The sequence below is a fragment of the Podarcis cretensis genome, assembly GCF_951804945.1.
Source record: "Podarcis cretensis genome assembly, chromosome: 12".
Lineage (NCBI taxonomy): Eukaryota > Metazoa > Chordata > Lepidosauria > Squamata > Lacertidae > Podarcis > Podarcis cretensis.
In genome coordinates this window covers 42,722,803-42,747,857 of record NC_137181.1, presented here as the reverse complement: position 1 = coordinate 42,747,857, position 25,055 = coordinate 42,722,803, and the positions used below count along the sequence as shown (strand labels likewise).

The 25,055-nt window shown below is 42.9% G+C and overlaps 1 protein-coding gene across 1 annotated transcript in view; it reads right to left on the bottom strand.

Annotated features, from left to right (window-relative positions):
- Positions 1–18,586: 18,586 nt before the first annotated feature.
- OXSM (3-oxoacyl-ACP synthase, mitochondrial) overlaps positions 18,587–25,055 on the bottom strand; it is an 8,072-nt gene continuing 1,603 nt past the window's right edge. The window contains exons 2-3 of the mRNA XM_079947377.1: positions 23,889–24,899; positions 18,587–19,150 (exon numbers count right to left, since the gene is read on the bottom strand). Coding sequence (XP_079803503.1) covers positions 18,748–19,150; positions 23,889–24,874 — 1,389 coding nt within the window. The 5' untranslated portion in view covers positions 24,875–24,899 and the 3' untranslated portion in view covers positions 18,587–18,747. The remainder of the gene's footprint in view (positions 19,151–23,888; positions 24,900–25,055) is intronic.

Here is a 25,055-nt window from a genome sequence, read left to right as displayed (position 1 = left end):
TTTACCTTTCAGAAATAAATTATCCAGGCAGTACTTCAAAGTGCATATATAGTATATAGTTAATCCTGTGTGTTTGGGAGTTGTGCAGTGTTCAAAATGCCAATAATATACCAGCTTTCAACTACCAAGGGTGTTTGCTCCCTAGCTTTCCACTCAGCCCTTGTGGTTCATGTTTTCAAGCATCTGTTATGTCTTTGGGCAGGGGGAAGTAGGCTGTATGCTGGGACCCTTCTAACCCCGGATGAAGCAAGTGTTAAAATATAAGTCAGATTAGCTGCCTGATGAGGCGATTGCCTGGGTGATGGGCCATTAAGGGGAGCATCCATTTGTCCTTCCCACTTTTTCTTCTGGCCCCACCCACAACAGGCATGTGGGGCCTGGAAGAGGCCTGTGTTGGGATGTGGTTGTGCTCCCCACCCCAGGTGTAGGGCTTGGAATGGGGCAGAAATTTGAGTCAATTTGCAGTTAAAGGTTAATCTACCCAACTCTCATTTCCTGATACAATAGGCAAAGCAGAAACACAGCCAACCTCTGAAATCCACCCTTCTCGACATGTTGCAGTGCAGGTCTCCAACCAAATAATATGTATGGAAATGTATGGAAAAACCCCAAACAAACTGAGGTAGGGTGTGCATAAGAAAGCATATACTAGTAAAAATAACATACAAAAATGAATTCTGTCAGGGAAATGGTTTTCAACAATGTGCATATGAGGTAAAATTTAATACAAAAATTTTCATGAGAACTTTGTAACATCTCTGAGACACTGTGGGGAGCTAAAATGGTGGCTAGACACAGCTGCTACCCTGTTGGTGCTGACCTTTAAAGCCCTAAACAGCCTCGGCCCTGTATACCTGAAGGAGCGTCTCCACCCCCATCGTTCAGCCCGCACACTGAGGTCCCGCTCTGAGGGCTTTCTCAGTAGTGGCGCCCGCCCTGTGGAACACCCTCCCATCAGACATCAAGGAAATAAACAACTATCTGACTTTTAGGAGACATCTGAAGGTAGCCCTGTTTAGGGTTTTTAATGTATAATGTATGTCAGGAAACTGCCATCGGAAGAACAGGTGGTGGAAGGGCTCCAGGAGGATAGAAGAGACTCAGCAGCAGAAGAGGGAACCAGTAGGGGGGGGAGCAGGAGCTTCAAGGGACAGGAAGTCGGAGGGGAGGCTCTGGGACACTTCCAGTGAGAACAGTGAGGAGGTATCAAGGCCCCCTTTAGCAACCCCCACCCCTCGCCGGAAGCTGTCACGCAGGGAATCTAGGAGACGCGTTTCCGTCAAGCAGCTTTTATGCTGGAAACGTTTCCGCAAGCGCCCACTGTCAGATCCTACCAGTGACTGACGGAGCCATGTCCAAGGGCTCCGCTCAAGGCAGAGCTTTGCTATGTTAAGCAAACTCCGAGGGACTAACCCTTTTACGCACAAGTAGCTCAAGGGGACGCAGGTGGCGCTGTGGGTTAAAGCCTCAGCGCCTAGGGCTTGCCGATCGAAAGGTCGGCGGTTCGAATCCCTGCGGCGGGGTGCGCTCCCGCTGCTCGGTCCCAGCGCCTGCCAACCTAGCAGTTCGAAAGCACCTCCGGGTGCAAGTAGATAAATAGGGACCGCTTACCAGCGGGAAGGTAAACGGCGATGTCACGCTGGCCACGTGACCCGGAAGTGTCTCCGGACAGCGCTGGCCCCTGGCCTCTTAAGTGAGATGGGCGCACAACCCCAGAGTCTGTCAAGACTGGCCCGTACGGGCAGGGGTACCTTTACTTTACCTTAGCTCATTGTCCCATCACAATGTATTACAGTTTTTAATATGCTGTTAAGTTGCCCAGAGTGGTGGGGAAACCCAGCCGGATGGGTGAGATATAAATAAATTATTATTATTATTATTGCTGCTGCTGTTGTTGTTGTTGTTGTTTTTAAAAAAACGATATTTATTACTTTTAAAGCTTACAAAAAAGAAAAGGAAGAAAGAAGACAAAAGAAAAAAAGAACAAAAAAGAGAAAAAACAATACAATACATAAACAATACAAAACACAACCTTAACACATTAAACTAACGCAATAAACTAAACCAAACAAAACAAAAACAATTTAAAAACATACATCATACCTTTTCCATATTCTATCTTTCATTCCCTTGTATCATTGACCTCCTCTCACCTCCCTCTTTGTATTCCACTTCCAGTAATTGTTTCAGCAATTCCTTTCCATCTTTCTCTATTTTCTATCATATAAATGTCTTAACATATTTTTAATCTTATTTCCATTAAAATTAGTATACTTATTTAAACTTAACTCCTTATAGCATTTCAGCTAAAGCCATAAAATTTCCTTCCAACATTTTTCTATCACTCATTAATTTTACAATATTTCTATATATAGACTTTAAATTTCCAATCTTCTTCCACCGTCTCCTCTCCCCAGTCTCGGACTCTACCAGCCACTTCTGTCAACTCCATACAGTCCATCAACCTGGAGATCTTATGTCCGAGGCTCTTAACTCTTTTCCACGTCCCTTCTGCCAGTCTTCTTCATATTCTTTGATGCTGAAGAGCAGATCTCGGGGAAACTCCAATCCAACGATACTTTTATTCCTTCTCGACAGGTCAGCCAGATTTCCATAATTAAAACTAGGATCCATAAAGTATTTCCGGGCATGTTTCAAAATTCCTCCAAATCCAAAGGCCCCCAGAACTCCAATCTCCTCCTGACCCAAGTCCATAGTCCAAAAGTCAGTTAATCCCTGCATAGAGGGATCTTTCCAACTTTCCTTTTCTAGTCCAGGCCAGGCTCCGATCTTCAAAATCTGACTTTTTCTAGTCTCAATCATAAAGGGCCTCAACTTGTAGTCCTCAATTTGCCTCTGTAAGGCTAAGGCTCCCCCTTGTATTACTTTAGGTTCAACAACAGCAACTTTCTCCTTCTCCTTTTCAGCAATTTGTCCCGTTGAAATAGATTCCTGTGCCAAATCCTGAATAATTTCTGTATTGGTGCTCACTTTTGGTTCCAAAATGTCAATTTTAGTAGTCATAGCATCCATCTTTTTATGAAGCTGTTCCAACAAGTGGCTTATCTTAGAAAATGCAGTCCATAAGGCTTCTCCTGTCGACATTCTTGAATATCCAAGGTCAATCTCTAGTTTTCACAGTTCTTATCAAGCAGCTGGAGATTTCCCAGCTCCACTCTTGTAACAGTTTCAAAAGCTCCCTCTAGAGGGGAACAGTCTCCACTTGTATCAATCTTTTCCAACACAGATCAAAAAGTAAAGATAGTTTCAATTTTCAGATACTTTTCCTCCCTTTTAAACGCAGAAGCGGACAATGGAAACAGTATATTTCTCTTATTTAACTGACTGTCAACATCCGTTCTCTTCGCTGTCAATGAACTCTCCCGAAACGTTAATCACTGGGAGCCCGTCCCAGGTTCAGAGCAGTGGTAATTTAATTTTAATCACTCTCTCCTGCAGGATACACAGTCCAAAATTTCCCTCCTCTTCTCCTGCTTCCAAGGGGGGGTCTAATAATTTCAATGATGGAAGTTTAATCCTTTACATAAGGCTTTCCGAGACCTTAACTTGTAAGCTCTTTGCTTCAGTCTATTTACAAAAGGGGAAGACAGACTTCCTGTTTTGAACCTTCCCCGTTCGATGCCAAATTAAGATATTTAAAGATCCAATTTTCCATTTTACTCACCGGTTGTTGTTTAAAATCCAATTGTCCACAAGAAAAAGTCAGCGCTCTCTGGCAACAGCAATGCAGCTTCACTCCGTGAAAGAAGCAGTCGATTCAAAGCACCACGCCGCTCACCCCACGTCGTTCCGGATCCCCAAAACAGGGTTTCCCCGCGAGTAGGGGAGGCACAAAAGGTGCCAGCCGAATCCCAGGTTCACAAGCTTCTTCTGCCTGTGATTTCAATGGGTCTCCGCCTTCGCCGTGGCGGTTCAGACCCAACTTTCCACGGAGCAAGTTCCTCCTGATCGGAGGAGATCCACCATTGCCGGGGGCGCCAACCCGGAAGTCCTCTGTTGTTGTTGTTGTTACCCACAGCCGCCAGATAAGTCCAGAATAGGCCATCACCTGAGGAGAGGCCCTACCAGTGGGCATGTTGCCCCAGGATCACTCTCAAACCGACTGCTCAGGGGATACAATCACAGGTCTCCTGTTGTCTCATTTACTTGTATGCTTATGCTATTAAAACCAGGAGCAATTGCATCTCCCCAAGGTGGAGTGGGAAGGGCGGCCATACAGCCATAGGCCTCCATATTTGAAAAGGAACCTGACGTGCCACTGTTACTGTTAAGTTGCGGGTGAACATATCAGACGACACAGCGATTCTTCAAACAGCTCTTGTTTATTCACAGGCCAGAACAGAACTGGGCTGAAGGGTTCAGCCAACCTGCTCATATAGAGCTCAACCACAAAGCAACAGAAACAACTTTCTGTAACTATCCAATCACTTTCAATTCCGTATTTGCATATGTGGACCTGAGTGAAAACTATCTACAGTATCCCCCTGCTGGCCCAGGGTGAGAACTTCAGTACATAACAGTTAAAGTCTCAAAGGCAGCAGGAAAGATGTTCTGGGTCCTCTCTGCGACAAAGTGATTATGCAGCCAGCTCAGGTTCCTTTCCCTTTTGAGAAGGTGGCTGTGCATTTCTGCAGAGTGGGCAGTGCACGTGCTGGAGACCTATGGTGGCTGGCCTCCCTGTAATGCCCCGCAATGCCCAAATCTGACCTTATCTCCTGGCTTGAAGAAGGACAAAAAGAACTGTTTGTCAAGGGGAGATTGGCAGGTACAGTAAGCAATCTAGCGAGAATCATTGCCAGGAGCCTCCATGGAACCAAGAGGCCTGCTGGTTACATAGCTGAACATCTGAAGACTGTCGCAGGGGGGAGGCTTCTAACATTTGTGCTTTCCTCATCACCTCCTGCATTTGCTGCTAGAGTCTGTGAGAGGCAGCAGAAGCCCAACAGGGCCTACAGCTGGCTGCTTCAGAAGTCAATTCCACACAAGGAGATCCGGCTGCAGAATAGCCCTTGAGGTAGTTGCGAAAATCCTTTGAGATACAGGATATGGAACACAAATTTCTATTTGTGGCTTTCTGTGGCAGCGCTCATCTAGCATCAAAGCACAGATTTTTAAAATATATTTTTATTCTAGAAATGCATAGGAACGGGTTTAATAAGCACCCTGAAGCATCTTAAATCTGCATAATTGGTACACTTCCCAGGAAACAGGCTTGATCCAGAGCTTTTGAATAAATCCACACCGTGTTTAATGTATGTATGTTTCCACCAAGCTGGTGGGATTACCTGCTCCCCCGAAGCAATTTGGAAGCAAGATACGCCATGATATACACATAATTTCACCCCAAATGGTCCCTCATCCTCTAGGACTATGTGAGGAATTACAGACAGCAAGCAACAAAATGTTGAAATGTGAGGTGCTCCTTTTCAGGGTTCCACCCTCTTCCAGGATATCCCCCCCCCCACTTTTTTGATACTTCTGTAAATCTTAATTTCTCCTGAGCCTAGCTGATACATCCCTCAAGTGCATGGATGGCAATATACGGAATGGCACTTGGAGAACCAGTTCACTCATAGTACAGTGGTACCTCGGGTTACATACGCTTCAGGTTACAGACTCCGCTAACCCAGAAATAGTGCTTCAGGTTAAGAACTTTGCTTCAGGATGAGAACAGAAATTGTGCTCCGGGGGCAGAGCAGCAGGAGGCCCCATTAGCTAAAGTGGTGCTTCAGGTTAAGAACAGTTTCAGGTTAAGTACGGACCTCCAGAACGAATTAAGTACTTAACCCGAGGTACCACTGTATATAAAAGGGGGGAGACATTTTTCTGCTTGAGGAACACATTCCTTTCTGGGCAAACTTCCAAGGGTCACATGTCAGTGGTGGGCATGTTAAGTATAATTCTTTAATGTACACTGAAATGGAAAATTTAATAATGTGCCTGTATTGTACTGTGAAGCAGGGCTGCAAATTTCCATTGGAAGTTGAAGAAGAGTCTAACAGGTTAATCACTTAGTGAGGCTGTATCTCTGTGGCTCAGTCACAAGGTGTTCAACTCAGTCATATGAAAAGGACTGGATTACAGCCCTGCGAATATGCTAATCTGGAGGCATCCGTCTTGGGTAGGGGTCTCTCTTTGTTCCAAGCTACTGAAAAGAATGGACGTGTGAATCTCTCTCTCCAACAAACATCCTGGGGCTAATGGAGGCTGCAATGGAAAAGAGACGGAGCTTTGATTTTAGCTCAGGACGCAATATATTTGTAATCTAAGATATTATGCCTTATGCTGAGACTCGTATAAGAAATTATGCATCTAACTGAATGAAACTTTTATTGTTTTAAGTTGTTTTGAAGTTAAGTTCTGCAAGTAAAGCTTTTGAACCATATTTTTGGACTGGAGCATTTTGGACTGGAGCATTTTTATTTCAATACAAGAATCCATTTTTATTCATCCAACAGCTTCCAATGGGGCAAGGCCCGAGGCAAAACTGGGCAGAGCATCCAGGCAAACAAAAGGCATTATGAGAGTTCAAGGACATATTCCTGTTAGGCCAAAACACTCAAAGAGGACATGAAGCATGGCCGGTGAGGGATGTAGCCTGGGCAGACTCACAAGGTTCAGACAGAGAGGTCTGGTGGCTGCACACTGCTCCCTGTCCTACAGCTTTCCACTCCTGGTATATAGGATAGAATGTATAAGCTGGGTGATGTATATAACACATAATAGGAAAGGAATTAACTTCTCTGTCTGAAGAGGAGTTCATAAATGAAGAGTTAGACTCTGAATATGTTGTTCAAGTATTCCAGCTCCAAACTAATTCCCTTCCGATAATGCAGTGAGGAATCTCCATTAATGCTAATGAATAGTGATTCTTATAACTGATGAATAATTTCATCTTGAGATGGGATCTAATAATAAATCCTTTTAATAGTGCATATATAAAAAAATGGGAAGCCTCTGTTCCTCAACCAATTTTATCTCAAATATTTTTGGGGGAGGATGTATCAGGATGATAAAGCTTTTTGTACACTGGAAAGCAATGCAGAAAGTAGTAGTAATGACCATTACAACAAAAGTGGCACATAGAATTGTGGAGTTGGAATGCAGGAATCTCAACTAAAGCATCCATGACAGATGGCCATCCAACCTCTGCTTAAAAACCTCCAATGAAGTCACATGGGTTACTTGAGTAAAAAAGTAATAAAGGAGTCTATATAAATACAGTGGTGCCTCGCAAGACGAAATTAATCCGTTCCGTGAGTCTCTTCGTCTAGCGGTTTTTTCGTCTTGCAAAGCAAGCCCATTGACGGCTTAGCGGATTAGCGCTATTAGCGGCTTTTAGCGGCTTTTAGCGGCTTAGCGGCTTAGCGGCTAAGCAGATAAGCGGCTTAGCGGCTTAGAAAAAGGGAGGGAAGGGGGGGGGGAAACCCGCAGGAACTCACAAGACATTTTCGTCTTGCGAAGCAAGCCCATAGGAAATTCGTTTTGCGAAGCACCTCCAAAACGGAAAACCCTTTCGTCTAGCGGGTTTTCCTTCTTGCGAGGCATTCGTCTTGCGGGGCACCACTGTATATGAACTTCAAGATGACTAAACAAGTAAGTTTTGATGTTTTCCCCACTCCTTTCATTTCCCAGCACACAATTTCTGTTTCCTTCTTAAATGGCCAGTTATTAGTATTAGCCTGACAAGTAAGAAGATACAAGTGCCTTTAAAAAAAAAAAATGCATCTCTCAGCAAAACACACTGAATTGGAAATGTGTTTCATAACATATAAATTCATACCATGTATGATATGCAGCTGCACAGAATGAATATTACATTAATAGTACAGTGGTACCTCAGGTTAAGTACTTATTCGTTCCGGAGGTCCGTTGCTAACCTGAAACTGTTCTTAACCTGAAGCACCACTTCAGCTAATGGGTCCTCCTGCTGCCGCCGTGCAGCCAGAGCACGATTTCTGTTCTCAACCTGAAGCAAAGTTCTTAACCCAAGGTACTATTTCTGGGTTAGCGGAGTCTGTAATCTGAAGCGTCTGTAACCTGAAGCGTATGTAACCCGAGGTACCACTGTATACTAAAAGGAAGACCATTCAGGATGCTTCCTGTTGACCACTGACAGCCCAGCCTTGAACTTCCAGCCATTTATGTACAATAAACCAATCAGCATTGTCCTACTATGAGAATGGAGATCTTCCTTGGAGAGTCTTCTCCAGGGTCCGTCACTTGACGAAGTGTGGTGGGCAGGCAGGCAGAAAAGCATTTTTGGTGGTAGTAATCCGTTTGTGGAATGCTGTCCTCAGAGAAGCTCAGCTGGGACTCATATTGCGTTATACTGAGTTACCGGTTCTCCCAAATGTTTTAATCACATTGTGTCAGGTGCTTTAATTTTCAAACTAAGTTCCCCCTTGCTTTGTTTAATGCTAGTTTCATGGTGGTTTGTTTTATTTATTTTTTGCTGCTGTGTTTTATGCTGACTTCTTTGTGGGGTTGTTGTTGGGAGGTATTGAGTGTTTTTAGTGTGAATTATATTTTGTGCTTTGTCCTGCATTGCCCTGATTAGAAATCATTTTTGGGTTCAGTTTTTAGCAAGAGATTGTTCCTTGGCTTAAAGAAACGCCCCATTATCTCACACCAGAGGCTTTAAATTTTATTTCAGCAGAACCAATGCTTCTCACGTTCTTGTGAGCTTTTTTTCTCTGTTATAGAAGTCAAGCTCTTTTAAAAAAACAACAACCCAGAAAAACAGAAAAAGTGCCTTCTAACAACTTTAGACAGAGGAAACATGGGATGTTGGGAAATCAGAGGCTTATTAAGAGAAAGAATCTGGCACTGCTGATAACGAAAGGCTACAATCAAACTGCAGGAAGGGAGGAGGACAGAACAAAGAGGAAAATAATCAGTGAAGAAGGAGAAAGTGAAAGCTGTGAACACATAATTTCTCCACAGTCTGATCTTTAGATTAGCATTTTTTAAAAAGTGCATGAACCAGAGAAGAGAGATAAAATAAGAAGTCTAGAATCTGTGATAGGACTAGAGTATATGCCAGCCTTTGCCAATGTTGTGCTGTCCAGGTGTTTGGGGCTACAACTCGCATCAAGATTAGACTTGGACACATAAAGCATTGGTTTGACTCCTTGTGCTCCACTCTGTTTTCCCTTTGTTCCCGCCTAGGGCAGCTCTGCCTTCTGCCTGCCCCTCAGAGCCAGTGCCAGATTTATGTATAAGCTAAACAAGCTATAGCTTAGGGCCCCACTCTCTTGAGGGCTCCAAAAAAAATTTAAAGGGAAAGAAACAGGATGTACATTTCCAAAATATAAGATAAAAAACAAATAGAATAAAACCTACATACAGCAACTGTATTTGTGTTGTGTAGGCTCCTATGGTGTAAGTAATGAGCCCAGCTTGCTCCCTAAAATATCACTGGTTTGCTCATTTCTATATATAGGGTGCCTATATTCTGCATGGACTAGTTACATGGCAACATGTGCAAATGGCTTTAGATACCTATTAGGTCCATAAATCACCATATAGCATATATTCAGCACAAAAAAACAGTGACAATTTGTTGTTGACAAAGGATAGCTAGACATATAAAGGGCCCCATTACCATCAATAGCTTAGGGCCTCATCAAACGTAAATCCAGCCCTGCTCAGAGCCAGCGCATCATGTGGAGCTAGGTGACAGGGACTGGACTGAAGAGGAGGAGGAGTGGTGGATATCAGCCTCTGCTTCTCCTGTAGCTTCCAGAGAAGAGGAAGGCAGTCTCGAATTACAGCAAGGCTTTGAGGAAGATAACAGCTCAGACAGAGGCGAACAGCAGAGTTATGAGGTGTTAGGAGAAAGAGGAGGGGAGGCAGAGCAGCTAGCTGACACGTCACTGGACAGCATAACCGACCCCCCCTTCTCCCAAAATGCGACTTTCGTTAAGGGCGCAAAAACAAAGGGCACAGCAACAGTTTTTTGTTTCTAAACATATTGTTATTAAAGATTTCTTGGTTTACAAAAGTATGTGCAATGTCTCTTTTTCTCCAGTTACATTTTCTATGGATCAGTTTCATTTGTTGAGACATTGGTGTTACATTAGGAAGAAAAGGGGGAAAGAGGTGGAGGGGGAATGGTGAGTGGGGTGGGGTGGGGTGGGGTGGGGTGGCAATGCTTCTATTCTACTTAGTGTATATGTGGGGTTTTGTGTCAGCGCCGCTTGTACAGGTTCCCTTTACAATTCGCTTGTATCCCTTTGGTGATGAGAGAGGTTGGGGTTGGCCTAGGGTGTGGTTGTTTGTTTGTGACTGGCTGTGGTAAACTTTGTTTTCATGTGTGAGCAGGGGGTGGGTGGGTGTTTTTTGAATCAGGTTCGCCAGATTGATTCATATGCTGTTGTCGGATTCTTGTCGTTGTCTTGTTGGACTGTGTATGTGATAAAGGGGAACCAAACTGGGTGAAGGCGTCTTCTTCCATTTGTCCCCGTGTCAGTCTCACTTTATTGGTTAGTTTTTCTAATAAGGCTGATTCCCATACTATTTGGTACCATTGGTCCATGCTTACTCCTGACAGGTCTCTCCAGTGTCGGCACAGTGACAGTTGACCATGTTAGGTTCTTGTTTATGCCACTGTGCAGTTTTTGGAGTCACAAGACTCTGTTTACATTCCAGACTGTTGGAAGTCTCACGGGAGACAGATGTTTCCTGTTTCTTTGTCCAGTTGATTCTCTGTTTTCACAGAGAGCAGATGTATATTTTTTTCTGTCCTGCATAGATAGAAATAAAACGTAGCGATGTAGCTCATACATTTCTCATCCTTCTGCTGCTGTTTGTATACTCTGCAGAATGGGAATGTGCCTGAAGCCTCATCAGACCACAGGTGGTGGCCATGGAGAAGCAACAGGGTGCTCCGTTGCTGCCGTAGCCACAGCTGTTGATGCTGCTTGGGACATCCTCCTCCCTGAGCTCAGCTCGGGCTGCACTGGCTGGGGAAATAGGGACATTCTGGGATCAAATCAGAAGCCAGGAAGACGGTCATAATTTCAGGACTGTCCCTGGAAAAGTGGGACAGTTGGAGGGTGTGGAAGCACCAACCTGCCAACAATTTTATGGTCAGATATTTATGGTTTTGAAGATTCTGTTAACAGTTTTAGGGGAGGATGCATGTGCGGTCAGAGTGAATTATTTACCTGATATCCACTGTACTGTAAGAAAGATCAAGATTTTGTAGCACATTAACCATATTTGCTTCTATACAGCAACACACCCACCCTAATATGCACAGTATAAGAAGATACTCAAATGCAGTGCTTCCCCCCCCCCTAAAAAAATGTTTAGGGGTACTCTCATTTTCCTACTCATATTGAAATACTGCCCCTCCATGAGGCCAAACTTAGATTCACAAAATGTTTAGGGGTATGCGTCCCCCTGCATCCCCCCCAGAAAAAAAGCACTGTGCAAATGTATGGTGCTATTTGATCCCTGAAAGTAATATAAAAATAGGCAAATCTGTCATTCTCTCTGCATTTTAGCCATGAATGTGGATCAAAGGAAGGGATTTTCTGGAAGTGCTCTTCCTGCAAGGAAATTAAAAGAGTGAATAACAGTATGATGAACACTTCAGACAATCAGGCTATTGTGTGATAATTCCAGTCACATGAGAATGCCATGAACACTCCACTTTTGGGGCCAAACTGCATTCATTTGTTGCCATGGCAGCATGGTCTCCATTTCCATGTGGTCGGGTACCACAATACGAGTTCTATCTTCACACAGGAACTGCAGGTGATGCTGTTACTTCCTGGTCCCATCACTGCTCATCCCAGGCACCTAACTAACCGTGCCAAAGCACGCTGGAATACAGCAGGAATATATGCATGGTCCCATACTGATCCCATGTATGGGATGTTTATGAATACTTTGGGGGTGCTTTATTGCTGCTCCTGTTCCTTGCTTTGCATCCTCAAACAAATAAGCTGTGAGCAATATATATTGCACCTTGTTTTTCTGAGTGTTAATGAGAATTTTCACTCTGGATTTTCCCTTTGAAGTTCTCTTTCTGCAAGAACAGCCACCTTTAGTTCAGCAACAGAGTACCCTGGAACTGGAGTTTGTAATGTTATCATGTTAGTTTCTGAACTGTTGTTAATGCTGATGTCAGATTTCTAATACTCTGACAATACTCTTTGAGTTTCATATGATATTCTGATACAGATCAGCAGTAGATTTGTAAAGGTTCTCCCAAAATTGGGTATCTAATGCTTGCCTAAACCTACGAAGGTGGTATGTTGGAAACTATGTGTGCATATAGCCAATTAAAAATTCCTTCCATCCTGCCCTCCTTCTTTCTCTATAACCAGTTTCATAATTATTTTTTTCTGCTAGTGAAAAGAAACGTGTTTTAATTTAGTTCGGAAGATTTTTATTATTATTATTTTTTAGTGCTTCTCCATCATACTAAACCACCACACTGGTATGCTTTTGGTGCCCTCGTGTGGTCATTTTTATTTTGTCTGATAAGGGTCTGGCTTTTCTATATCTATCTTTTAAAAAATTATGTGCAAGCCAAACATGATTAAGACTGGTCCTCAATTAGCAAGATGCATGTTCCAAAATGAGTGGGTTCCGCTGGGCTACAGAGATAGTGTTGTGCTAGAAACTGGTTTAGAATATCTCACCACCTTAAAAAAAAAGTTTGTTTTTAAAAATCCAGATTTCCAACAGTGTCCAATAAAAATGTCCTTTTGCAGCTATGAGCATAATAAATTCAAGGCAAGTTTGCAGTGATCAGGCAGAGAGACTAGGCAAATGAGACCAAACTAGACTCTGTCCTTCTAATGCACAGGAAGAGCACAGGCAACCAAGACTAGGTAAAGAATCTCAAACCTGCAAGAGGTTCTCAACCTGTGGGCCACCAGATGTTGTTGGACTACAACTCCCATCGTCCCTGAGCTCTGGCCTTGCTGGCTAGGGGCGATGGGAGTTGTAGTTCAACAACATCTGGGGACCCACAGGTTGAGAAAGGCTGGTAGACTGAGATTAAAGCCAGCAGCCTGGGTATCCAGAGCATATCTCCTCTTAGTCTCCTCTTTTCCAGGCTAAACATACCAAGTTCCTTCAACTGTTCCTCATAAGGCTTAGTTTCCAGACCCTTGATCATCTCAGTTGCCCTCCTTCGCACACATTCCAGCTTGTCAACATCCTTCTTAAATTGTGGTGCCCAGAACTGGGCACAGTATTCCAGGTGTGTTCTGACCAAGGAAGAATAGAGTAGTACTATTACTTCCCCTGATCTGGACACTGTGCATCTCCACAGAACCCATGACAGTACCGGAATGCAAATAGGGTTACAGTTCCAAAAAGAATTGCAGTGCTGAAAAGCAGAAAGCAAAACAGAACAAAAACTTTCCCTGCCTACAATTATTAATAGTAGGTAAATATCCCTTACAATTAGAGCTTTCCCCTAAAATGGCAATTTGAGATCAGTGATTTTCCACTTCAAAAATAAAAAAGCCTGTGACAGCACTGAATTTCTGAATGATCAGCTGTTTAACATCAAATTATATTTATAGAGCTCTAAAACGCTCATAAACTGTGCATTAAATGTGCATATTCTCAGCTACTTTTTCCTTGTTGTGTCTTCCTATCGTTTTTGCAAACAGCTGTCAATTTGACGCCTCTTTCTTAGTATTTTATTTGCAGGCAGGTCCCAAAAGCACATATGTCTAGAAAGGTGGCTCTTTTGAAAGCTGTTGATAGAAACTGCAAACCAGAACTGGCAAGGCGTAAAGATTTGGTGTCCTTCCTATTGCAGTCCCTGCCTCTTTGCTCCTAAAGTTTAGCCGACACCACATTCCAAGTGGGTTAGTATGTGATTTAATTGACCCATCCATATACATCCTTTTTTGGGTCTTTACCTTAGACTTCTTTAACAAGCAGAGCTGTTGAAACAGATTAAATCCTTCTATAACAGAAATGGTTTTCTCATCCATTCCCTTTGGTATGCAGAGAGCATGAAGGAGTTGCTCAGTTATGCAATTAAAGCGACTCAAAAAAAGAAGATGAGAAATCAAGGTATTGTTAATCCCTGTAGCATTCCATATATAATCAATTCCAGTCTTTAATATAAAAATTAAAGAAAAACTTGATTATTGCTGTGTCTGCTTTTGAAATCCAGTATACCTGAGTTCCTTCAGGAGTGTGTGTGTGTTTGTGTATTTGTTGGAAACTTACAGCCCAGTCATAACCACTATCTACTCAGAAGCAATTCCTAGTGCATTCAGTGGGTCTTACTCCCTGGTAAGTGGGGTTAGCCTTAGTCATCCTTTCCAGTAACAACAAAATTAATTCTTAGCTTTAACACACACACACACACACACACCCCATGACTTCTGGAATATCATCTCCCACATTTCAAGGAATTCTGGGAGGCGATTATTGCTCATCTTGTCACATCTCAGAAAAATACCAATCATTTGGCTTCATCATCTTAGTTCTTCTTCTGAATCCACCCAATGTTTGCCTTTTCCAGGGGTAACCAACATCCAGATGTTGTACTACAAACAATTCCAACCAGCATGACTAATTGGACAATTGGAGCTGGAGTCCCAACATTTGTAGGATATCATGTTGACTAGACCAAAAGGCCATATGTCACATTCAGGAGGGAATAATAATAATTTATTATTTATACCCCGCCCATCTGGCTGGGTTGCCTCAGCCACTCTGGGCGGCTCCCAGCAAAATATTAAAAACACAATAAAACATCAACCATTAAAAACTTCCCTGTACAGGGTTGCCTTCAGATATCTCCTAAAAGTCAGATAGTTGTTTGTTTCCTTGACATCTGATGGGAGGGTGTTCCACAGGGCGGGCGCCATTACCGAGAAGGCCTTCTGCCTGGTTCCCTGTAACTTCACTTCTTGTAGTTAAGGCCCTCAGAGCTGGATCTCAGTGTCAGGCTGGATAATGTGGGGGGGTAGAGACACGCCTTCAAGTAAATCATCCTGTCCACCTGGAATACCACACCTGGTCTTGCTCTGGAAGTAATATTTCCAGCCTAAGATCAGCAGATAAGAGACCTACAGTATCCATAACTCATGTTCAACACTTGGAATTTGAGAATTTTTTTGCATAGATTCAGGTTGGCATTGAGAGAAAACAGGGGTCTCGTGGCTGTAACAGCTATGCAGCAGGCAGATAGCAAACAAAGTAAGCATTTCCCAGTATGGAACTACAGTAGTAGTAGTAGTAGTAGTAGTAGTAATTTATTATTTATACCCCACCCATCTGCATAGCTGTCAACTTTCCCCTTTTTTTAAGGGAAATTCCCTTATTCCAAATAGGATTCCTCACAAGAAAAGGGAAAAGTTGACAGCTATGCCCATCTGGGTAGCTCCCAACAGAATATTAAAAACACAATAAAACATTAAACATTAAAAACTTCCCTGTACAGGGTTGCCTTCAGATGTCTTCTAAAAGTCAAATAGTTGTTTGTTTCCTTGATATCTGATGGGAGGGCATTCCACAGGGCGGGCGCCACTACCGAGAAGGCCCTCTGCCTGGTTCCCTGTAACATCACTTCTCTCAGAAGGCCTTCGGCGTTGGACCTCAGGGAATAAGTCTGAGAAAGCATTGCAAGAGATCGAAAGAAGAGAAGCTCCATCTTGTAAGTAGCCCAGGGTCCGACCATCTAGATGGATTGTGTGGAGTCACTGTGGGGTTGGGAGGGAACCAGGAGTTGTAAAAAGCCCTTAAGCATTACTGCCATTGGCAGATCTCAATGGTGACACTGATGCACGCTTGCACCTAGAACAAAATTGCCCAGGAAGACCTCCAGGTAGTTGGGATTGACGTCTCCAAACCAGGAAGAACTACCTGCAGTCTTTGGCAAGCTCACACCCAAATCTATAATAATGTTCAAATCTTCCTCCCACTCCATAAAACAACAGTTTTTCTTTATGCATTGAGTGCTGTTGCATGCAATTGTCCTTTCCCTTCTGGAGAAGCACTCCTCAACTCACCTTAAGTAAAGGTAAAGGGACCCCTGACCATTAGGTCCAGTCGTGGCCGACTCTGGGGTTGCAGCGCTCATCTCGCTTTATTGGCCGATGGAGCTGGCGTACAGCTTCGGGGTCATGTGGCCTGCATGGCGAACCAGAGCAGCGCACGGAAACACCGTTTACCTTCCCACTGGAGCAGTACCTATTTATCTACTTGCACTTTGACGTGCTTTCGAACTGCTAAGTTGGCAGGAGCAGGGACCGAACAACGGGAGCTCACCCAGTCACGGGGATTCGAACCGCCAACCTTCTGATCGGCAAGCCCAAGAGGCTCGGTGGTTTAACCCACAGGGCCACTCACCTTAGAGCACAGGAAATAGCGGTTTTGGTGTGCGCTTTGAATTTGCTTCCCACACTTCCATGCATCTAATTTGACAGAAGAGAGTATTTTAATAATTGGATTCCTGGCGGCGATCTATTTGCCTCAAGTCTGACCACCATCTCCACCTCTAAATATTAATGCATTACTTGAAAGCAAATTCCAATGAGCTACATTTGAGCTTCAAGTAAGTCCTATTCAGGCCTTACCTTTTAGTGTTCTGCAGACATGTGTCCCCAGGGACCAGCATGCTAAGTCTGTCCCCTCTCGTGGTCCCCATTGCTCCCCAACTCAAGGGAGGGCACTCTTGTGAAAAAGGAAGCCTTCTGTAGTTGTGAATGCTCCTTGCACATTTTATGACCCCCGTTTTACACAGTGACCCTCTATGGGTTGCAGGGTGAGGGCCCAGAGGTAGCATGTTCATCCCTGCTCCAAATAAGGTTTCAAAGATGGAGAAATGTAAGAACTCTTTACATAACTTTGAGTAGGACATAAACAGCATACAGCCTAAAAGAAATCGTCTGCTTTCAGTGTGAAGGTAGGTTTTTTGGAGAAAGCATATGACCTACATACATTTCTTTGATGTTATGAAAGACACAGCTTTTTGGGTAAATATTGTCTATGCTTTAGATGCACTAACTCCAAATAGTTGAAACAAATAATTTCCCCCCCATTTCACTGAGACATGCTTCCACTGTAATGTTTTTCAATATGAAATTTATTGAGGATTTCTTTATTATTCTTTTACTGTCGCTGTCAAAATGAGAGCGGCGAATGCATTTTGAACTGTGCTGTGTAATCATCTGCCGAATTATGTAGACAGTATATGGTGGAGAGCTCCCAGCTTCAATGCTTTGCAAAAGAAAACATTTTAATGATTCAAAGGACCCTTGCTTGTTTGAAGAAGAAGAAGAAGAAGAAGAAGAAGAAGAGGAGGAGGAGGAAGAGGAGGAGTTTGGATTTGATATCCCGCTTTATCACTACCCAAAGGAGTCTCAAGGTGGCTAACTTTCGCCTTTCCCTTCCTCCCCCACAACAAACACTCTGTGAGGTGACCTCTGTGACTAGCCCAAGGTCACCCAGCAGCTGCATGTGGAGGAGCGGGGACGCGAACCCAGTTCACCAGATTACGAGTCCACCGCTCTTAACCACTACACCACACTGGCTCTCTCTCTTTGGAGAAACTATCCCTCCATCCAGGGCTTTTGATGGCAGCACTCCACTCAACTTGAAGCAATGTTTGCGTCCAAAAGGTTTTACGCCAGTGCAAGGAGGACAAGTCGGGGGGGCGGCGATGCTCATGAATAGTCTTGTGTTCCACCTTTACTCACCTTCATACAGTGAAGTCCAGGAATGACTGGACTTTCTAGGTCACTTTGGAAGAGAAGGCTTATACCTTCTCACTAAGAGCTCCTCAAGACTGATAAGATTCTAAGAGTCTTGCTGCCATTTGGCTCCTCATCTCCCTAAGCTGCCATCTATTAGGAGCTATTCCACCTTGCTGCAGCACAACCCGCTCCATTAATTTGGCTGAGAAACCAGTTGCCATTTGGACCCCCACCTCCCAGAGCTGTCACCATTTACCCCCGTCATCATAATGACAATTATGTAAGGTTCTTGCTTTCTTTCCACTTCCTCCCCCCCACCTTTTTTTCCCTTTTGTGTTGCCTCTGCTTAAACTGTAATCCCACAGAGAAGGGCTTTATTATTCTGGAGTGTTTGTATAGTGCCTAGGAAACTTTGGGTATTTTATAAATGAATAATACCAACAAAAAATACCAATAATAACAGCAAAACGTAGCTTGGCATTTATATGAGTAAGTCCCAAGAAGCCTTGGGCTTTGTCCCAAACCAGGGTTTGGTTCTGGTTTGTGATCCTAGTTCGCAGGCAAGTGCAAAGCGTAGCTTGCCTCTTTGAACAGCAAGCTATGGTTTGCTACAAAGAAAGCTCCGGAGGGAATATCAGCCTAGAAAGGGAGGGAAGGCGAGTCTGGGGTCAATATAATTCTAAATTATGGTTTGGCACTATAACTGAGCAACAAACCCATACTGCTTCCCATTTGATAAATGTGGATGCCCCCATTTCCTGGGGCAGGAAGCTGTTACGAATTGTGATTTCCTTCTGCTTGCAGATATGGAGCAAAACTTTTAAATATTTATGAAAAGATGCCCTCAGCCTAAACGTTATAAATGCACATTACTGTTTGTTTGAGTATAAACTTTAAAAGGAATAAAAGTGAAAAAAGGAATGAATTGGGGTGGGGACAAGTGGGGAGACACACACAGAGGTTTGCATTGCTACACATTTTTCAGGCCATTAACAGATCATCTTAAAAAAAAAAAATACATTCATGGACAGTAAAGCTAAACATTAGCAAAACACAGTGTTGCATTAGTTCCACCAAAGCCAAAAGAATTACTGAGAGCAATACGCCACTTTTCACTTCTCCATTCTTGGGGTACTAGTGGAACATAATTGAGGTCAAACGGTGCTTCCGTCTGATCTAGGTTTAGTGTAGGTGGTAAAATTCCATGGTAACAACTCAAAGCAGTGAAAGCTGCCTCAATAGCTCCTGCAGCACCCAAAAGATGGCCCGTTGCTCCCTTTGTTGAGGAAACTGCAAGAGAATATGCATGTTCTTTGAAGAGTCCTTTAATAGCCTGATTCTCTGCAGCGTCTCCTAGTGGAGTGGAGGTGGCATGAGCGTTGATGTATGTTACATCTTCAGGGCAAATTCCAGCATCTTTCATTGCTGCTGACATGCATCTAGGGGAGGAAAATGAAAAAGAAAGAGATTTTTGTTACTTAAGTTCATACTTAAGTTCATAGCCTGATGGAATACTAAGCCATGGTTTAGCAGCACGCATAAGGGTCTCCACAAACCTAACCAAGCATCGAGTTCAAACATTCTTTGGCCTTCTCTCTTATTCCAGTGTGGCTGGAAGTAGCATTTCTGTCTAGTTTAGCTTTGCTTTCAAAAAACCTTACCTATGAACCAGGGATCCCAGTTTACAGCAAACTGGTCTGTTTCTAAATAAGCCACTGTCTAACTATTATTAATTATTATTATTATTATTATTATTATTATTATTATTATTATTATTATTATTATAATTTATACCTCGCCCATCTGGCTGGGTTGTCCCAGCCACTCTGGGCGGCTTCCAACACACACCAAAATAATAATAAAACATCAAACATTAATAGTAACAATCAGATCCTATTTAAAAAGTCACAATACCTTTAAAATAAACAACTTATACCAAATAAAGCAATATGCAATAATACATTAGAATCCAATTGTACACACTAAAAATAAACATCAGCAAGTAATAATTAAACAGTTTACACTTATTAATTACAATAAAGAATTACTCATCCATAATCGATAAAAATAGCAGCAAATCACAATACAGTGGTACCTCTGGTTACGTACTTAATTCGTTCTGGAGGTCCGTTCTTAACCTGAAACTGTTCTTAAGCTGAAGCAACACTTTAGCTAATGGGGCCTCCCACTGCTGCCGCACTGCTGGAGCACGATTTCTGTTCTCACCCTGAAGCAAAGTTCTTAACCTGAGGTACTATTTCTGGGTTAGCGGAGTCTGTAACCTGAAGCGTATGTAACCTGAAGCGTATGCAACCTGAGGTACCACTGTACATAAAACACCACAAATCATACAAAACGATGCAAAAGGATTAAATTAAGAAACAAGGACACACAACCTAAAATTATTTTTTTAAAAACAACAAAAGCCTATCCCTAAACTCCTCTCCTCCCAGCTGCTTCTGCTGTTCTCAAAGTCATGGTCTGGGAAAGGCTCCCAGGGCTGGAGGTTGGGGCAAGGAAGGTGGCTCGCAGATTTAATCAGTTCCCACACAATACTCAGCCAAGATTCTTTGAAAGTAAACGAAACTTGGCGCAAGCCCTCCTCCCAACTGTGTAGGAGGAGGAGTGCATGACCTCATCCCTCTGCTCAGATTCATGGAGGGTCATCCATGTGCCGCCAAACCACGGTTTAGTGTTGCATATGAATGCAGCCACTGTGCACGAAAGTGATTAAACCCTAAACCTACAATACTAGCACCATGTATTCATCCGTCATGCAACCTCACAAGATCACCATTCTGTATTCAACATTCAGCCTCAGCGGATGAAAATGAGTAAGAATCAATTCCTTAGGATACATCCTCAAGGCAGGGATAAATGCATTTGTCTTGCATGTTAGGTCACGTTAATTGAAATATTCCATAGAATCTATGGCCAAGCTAATGCCGAAGTGGAAAATTCAGTCCTAATGAGCCGAAGGCATTAATTATCTTGAATGTTCTGCTGTGTTACTTGCCATCTTTAAAAGGAAATAATATTTCCACAAACACTAGTAGCAGCCATGTCTCTTTGAAACTGAACAAGCATATCTAATTAATGTAGGTAAACAATGTCCTATCCTATGTCCTTTGCCATTCAAAATGGGTAAGGGGGATTAATTTTACTTCTGCAATATTATTAATAATTTCTAGAAGACTACTGAACAGATACAAAGTGCTTCACAATTCTTTTATAACTTAATTCTCACAATTGGCTTCAAGGCAGTATTGAATGAGAGATCATGGTTTGGCCAGGTGTGCCAACAAGATTTTCTGGGCCTGGTATATTGTATATGGAATGAGGCCTTTGCTGCACTCAAAAGAGAAGGCAGAAATTTGCATAAAATTTGCATACGCTTTATGCCACATACAATTTTGTACACTCTTTTGCAGGTGGGGCAGAGGAGCGCCCAAAAATAAATTGAGGGTCCCAAACAAGTAATAATATCTATGACAGACAAAATATAACTGATGTTATATTTTGATGTTATATAACTGAAGTGATGTTACAGGGAATGAGGCAGAGGGCCTTCTCGGTAGTGGTGCCCACCCTGTGGAACGCCCTCCCACCAGGTGTCAAGGAAATAAACAACTATCTGACTTTTAGAAGACATCTGGTGGTGAGGCATCTAATCATAAGCCTGCATTTTTATTAAAGCTTATATGTTTAATCAGGGCCTGTATCTTAAAAAGCTTAATGATTTTCAAATATTTTATGCCAGGAGACCAGTTGCTTAAAAACCTTGGCAAGATATTTTTACTCCTAGACAAGGGGCCCCCCTGATTTATAGCAGAAAACAATTCTCAAAGTCGTAAAAACGGAATTACAGGCTGACAGCCAAGGTTACACTGACCCTACAAATTAAGGGTGGATAAATAGTAAAATGAGCCATATCTTCTTCCTAAGGTTAAGAAGGTCAAGAGCAGTGAAAAAGCATCTAGCTGGCAGAAACAGAACATTTTCTGGGAAGACTTTTCAAAAGCTGTTTGTTTCTTAAACTAAGATCCTTTTAAGATTTCTTTTCCTTTTAAAAGGTTATTTATGTATTAAATATATTAGTTTAAATATAATTATGCAAAGGATTTAAGAAATGCTAGATTCTTATTTCATATAGTTGGAAGAGATCACAGGGGCCATCAGGCACCAGACCCCCCTTGTCAGACAGAAGACGCCATCGAGCGCTCCTGAAATATGGTTGTCAGGCCTTTTGTTTAGAAACCTTCAAATGAAGGAGATCTCTCAATGTTGATGTGAACTCAATCCTTGACATGCATAAGATAAAAATTCAAGATTAATTATCTGTTTTGGAAGGCAATAGGGCAAGGAGGGTAAGAGGTGAGCTGGTAATTAAGATTCCTTGTTGAGACACATGTAAGATATATTACTACTTATTTGTCATTTATAGATAGAAGAATATATAGCTTTTTGATTTCCATAAAAGGGCAAGAAGGAAATGGGTGTATCTTTTGTGATTGGCTCTAGCAAACAGCCAATAGGAATTTCAACCAGGCTGATTGGACAGAGGCAGCCACAGGAGGAGCAAGGGGGCTGGATTAAGGAAATATAAGTGCTGGCCAGAATGGCAAGAGGCCAGGCCAGAGCTTGGTAACCATATACCACTGTGCCTCATATTTATTTGTCTGACAAATAAATTACTATTTTAATTTCTCTATTGCTGCGTTGAATATTTCATTCCAGCTAAGCGTTAACCACAAGCAGGGTGCTACAGTGGCAGAGTGGTGCATGCTCTAGTTATCTCCCGCTTCGACTACTGCAATGTGCTCTACGTGGGGCTACCTTTGAAGGTGACCCGGAAACTACAACTAATCCAGAATGTGGCAGCTAGACTGGTGATTGGGAGTGGCTGCCAAGACCATATAACACTGGTCCTGAAAGACCTACATTGGCTCCCAGTACGTTTCCAAGCACAATTCAAAGTGTTGGTGCTGACCTTTAAAGCCCAAATGGCCTCAGCCCAGGATACCTGAAGGAGCGTCTCCATCCCCATCGTTCACTCCAGACACTGAGGCCTTCACTGCAAGAACTGAGGTTACAAGGAACCAGGCAGAGGGCCTTCTCGGTAGTGGAGCCTGCCCTGTGAAACGCCCTTCCATCAGATGTCAAGGAAATAAACAACTATCTGACTTTCAGAAGACATCTGAAGGCAGCCCTGTACAGGGAAGTTTTGAATCTTTGATCTTTTATTGTATTTTTAATATTCTGTTGGGAGCCGCCCAGAGTGGTTGGGGAAACCCAGCCAGATGGGCGGGGTATAAATAATGAATTGTTGTTGTTGTTGTTAACATGTCACAGAATTCAGAGTACACTGTAGAGCCATGGCTGAGTGCTAGAGCACAAGCTTTGTGTACAAACGGTCCTATGTTCAATTTCCAACATTTCAATGTAGGGCTAGGAGAGACTGCTGCCTGAAACCCTGGATAGCAGTCAATACCAGTGAATGTGGAGCTCGATAAGCCAGTCTGACTCAGTATATGACAGCTTCCAGACTGGGCTGGGAAGTTCAAAAATAAGTATTAAATATTAGGGAATTTCTAATCTACCCACCCTGGAAGAATGGCAGATGAAAGTAATGGAATTGGCGGAAATGACTGGCAGAATCCGAGACCTGGGTGGAAGAGAACTGGAAGAAATTTAAAGACTATTTACAGAAACAGTGTAAAATTTATGAATGTTAAAATGATGTTGGATTAAAAATAAGTGGTATTAGTGACAAAGTTAGAAAGAGTATGCAAAAATGAACTTAAGGATGAAAATATTGGAGTTGTGATATGTTAAGGTACAAAGTTAAAGATGATAAATGGAAAGAGGGTAAGGATTTGCTGATTTGATTATGTAAATGGGAATACAAAAAGGGGAGGTGTGAGGAGGTCAAGAAAATAAGGATACGAGCTTCAAAGTTAGAAAAAGAATAATGGATTTTTTCTTTCTGTTTTCTATTTTTATCTATTTTTTGTGTTTTGTGTATTTTTGTTTTGTGTTTTTTCTTTTTTGTTGTATTTTGTTAAAAATTTTAATAAATATTTATTAAAAAATAAATAAGCATTAGGGAATTTCTAATGTATGGATTTATTCCCAATATAGAAAACAACTTTACAATTATTTAAATGTGGTTTTTACCTGAGGGCACCATCCCCATTTGGATTAGGGGCTGTTATGTGGCAAGCGTCACCTGAGAGTCCGTAGCCCAAAATTTCTGCGTACAGTTTAGCTCCTCTCCGTGCAGCGTGCTCATATTCTTCCAAAACCAAAATGGCGGCACCTTCTCCCATGACAAATCCCTCCCTCAGCGGGTGGAATGGCCGGCAAGCCAGCTGGGGGCTTGAGTTAAAGCTAGTGGCCAGAGCCCGAGCTCTGGCAAACCCAGCTAGAGACAAGGGGCTAATGCAAGCCTCTGTCCCCCCAGCCAACATCACATCAGCATCACCGTAGGCTACAAATCGAAAGGCGTCTCCAACAGCATGTGTTCCTGTGGTACAGGCTGTGGATACAGCATGGTTGGGTCCTTTCAGCTGGTATCTGATGCTAATATGACCTGCCGCCATATTGACCAAGATCTTTGGAACAAAGAACGGGCTGACTTTGTTGTAACCCTTTGTTGTGAACATGGAGGCCGTGTCAGAAATGTCTTCCAGCGGAACCATTCCCATCCCTATTGCCACACCAGCATTCAAATGGTCCAGTTCAGATTGCGGATGCCACCCAGAGTCCTTTATTGCTAAGTCAGCAGCAGCTATGGCCATGATGGTGGCAGATGACATGGCCTTGCTCTCTGATTTAGACACAAAGCTTTCTCTGTGGAATTGGCCCTCGCTAACCCCCTTCGGCACACAGGCGGCTATTTTACATGGGACGGCCGAATATTCCTCCCCTTCAAGAGCAACGACCCCACAATTTCCCTGGAGAAGGTTGTTCCACACAAGTTGCGTTCCGACGCCCAGGGGCGACACCAACCCAATGCCTGTGACAACCACTCTCCTTCGGCTGTGATGAGTTGCGCTCGTGCTCAAATGCTTTCTCACGATTCTCAAACGCTGATGTACTTGGGAACCTTGAAGATTGAGGCATGCAGTTTTTAAGACATCTCTTGAGAAGTGGAGAAGCATGGCAGCAGTTTTCAGAAATGAATTCCTGTAGGACAAAAAGGCAACTCTATTATTCTTAACTGTTATGGAATCAGTTGTGGAGAAAAACTGTGGGTGCACTACATTTAAAAGAAACAAAGATGTTATTTCTAATCCATGCCTGTTTTTCATTTAAAGAATTTTTTGGTTGCAATTTGATACC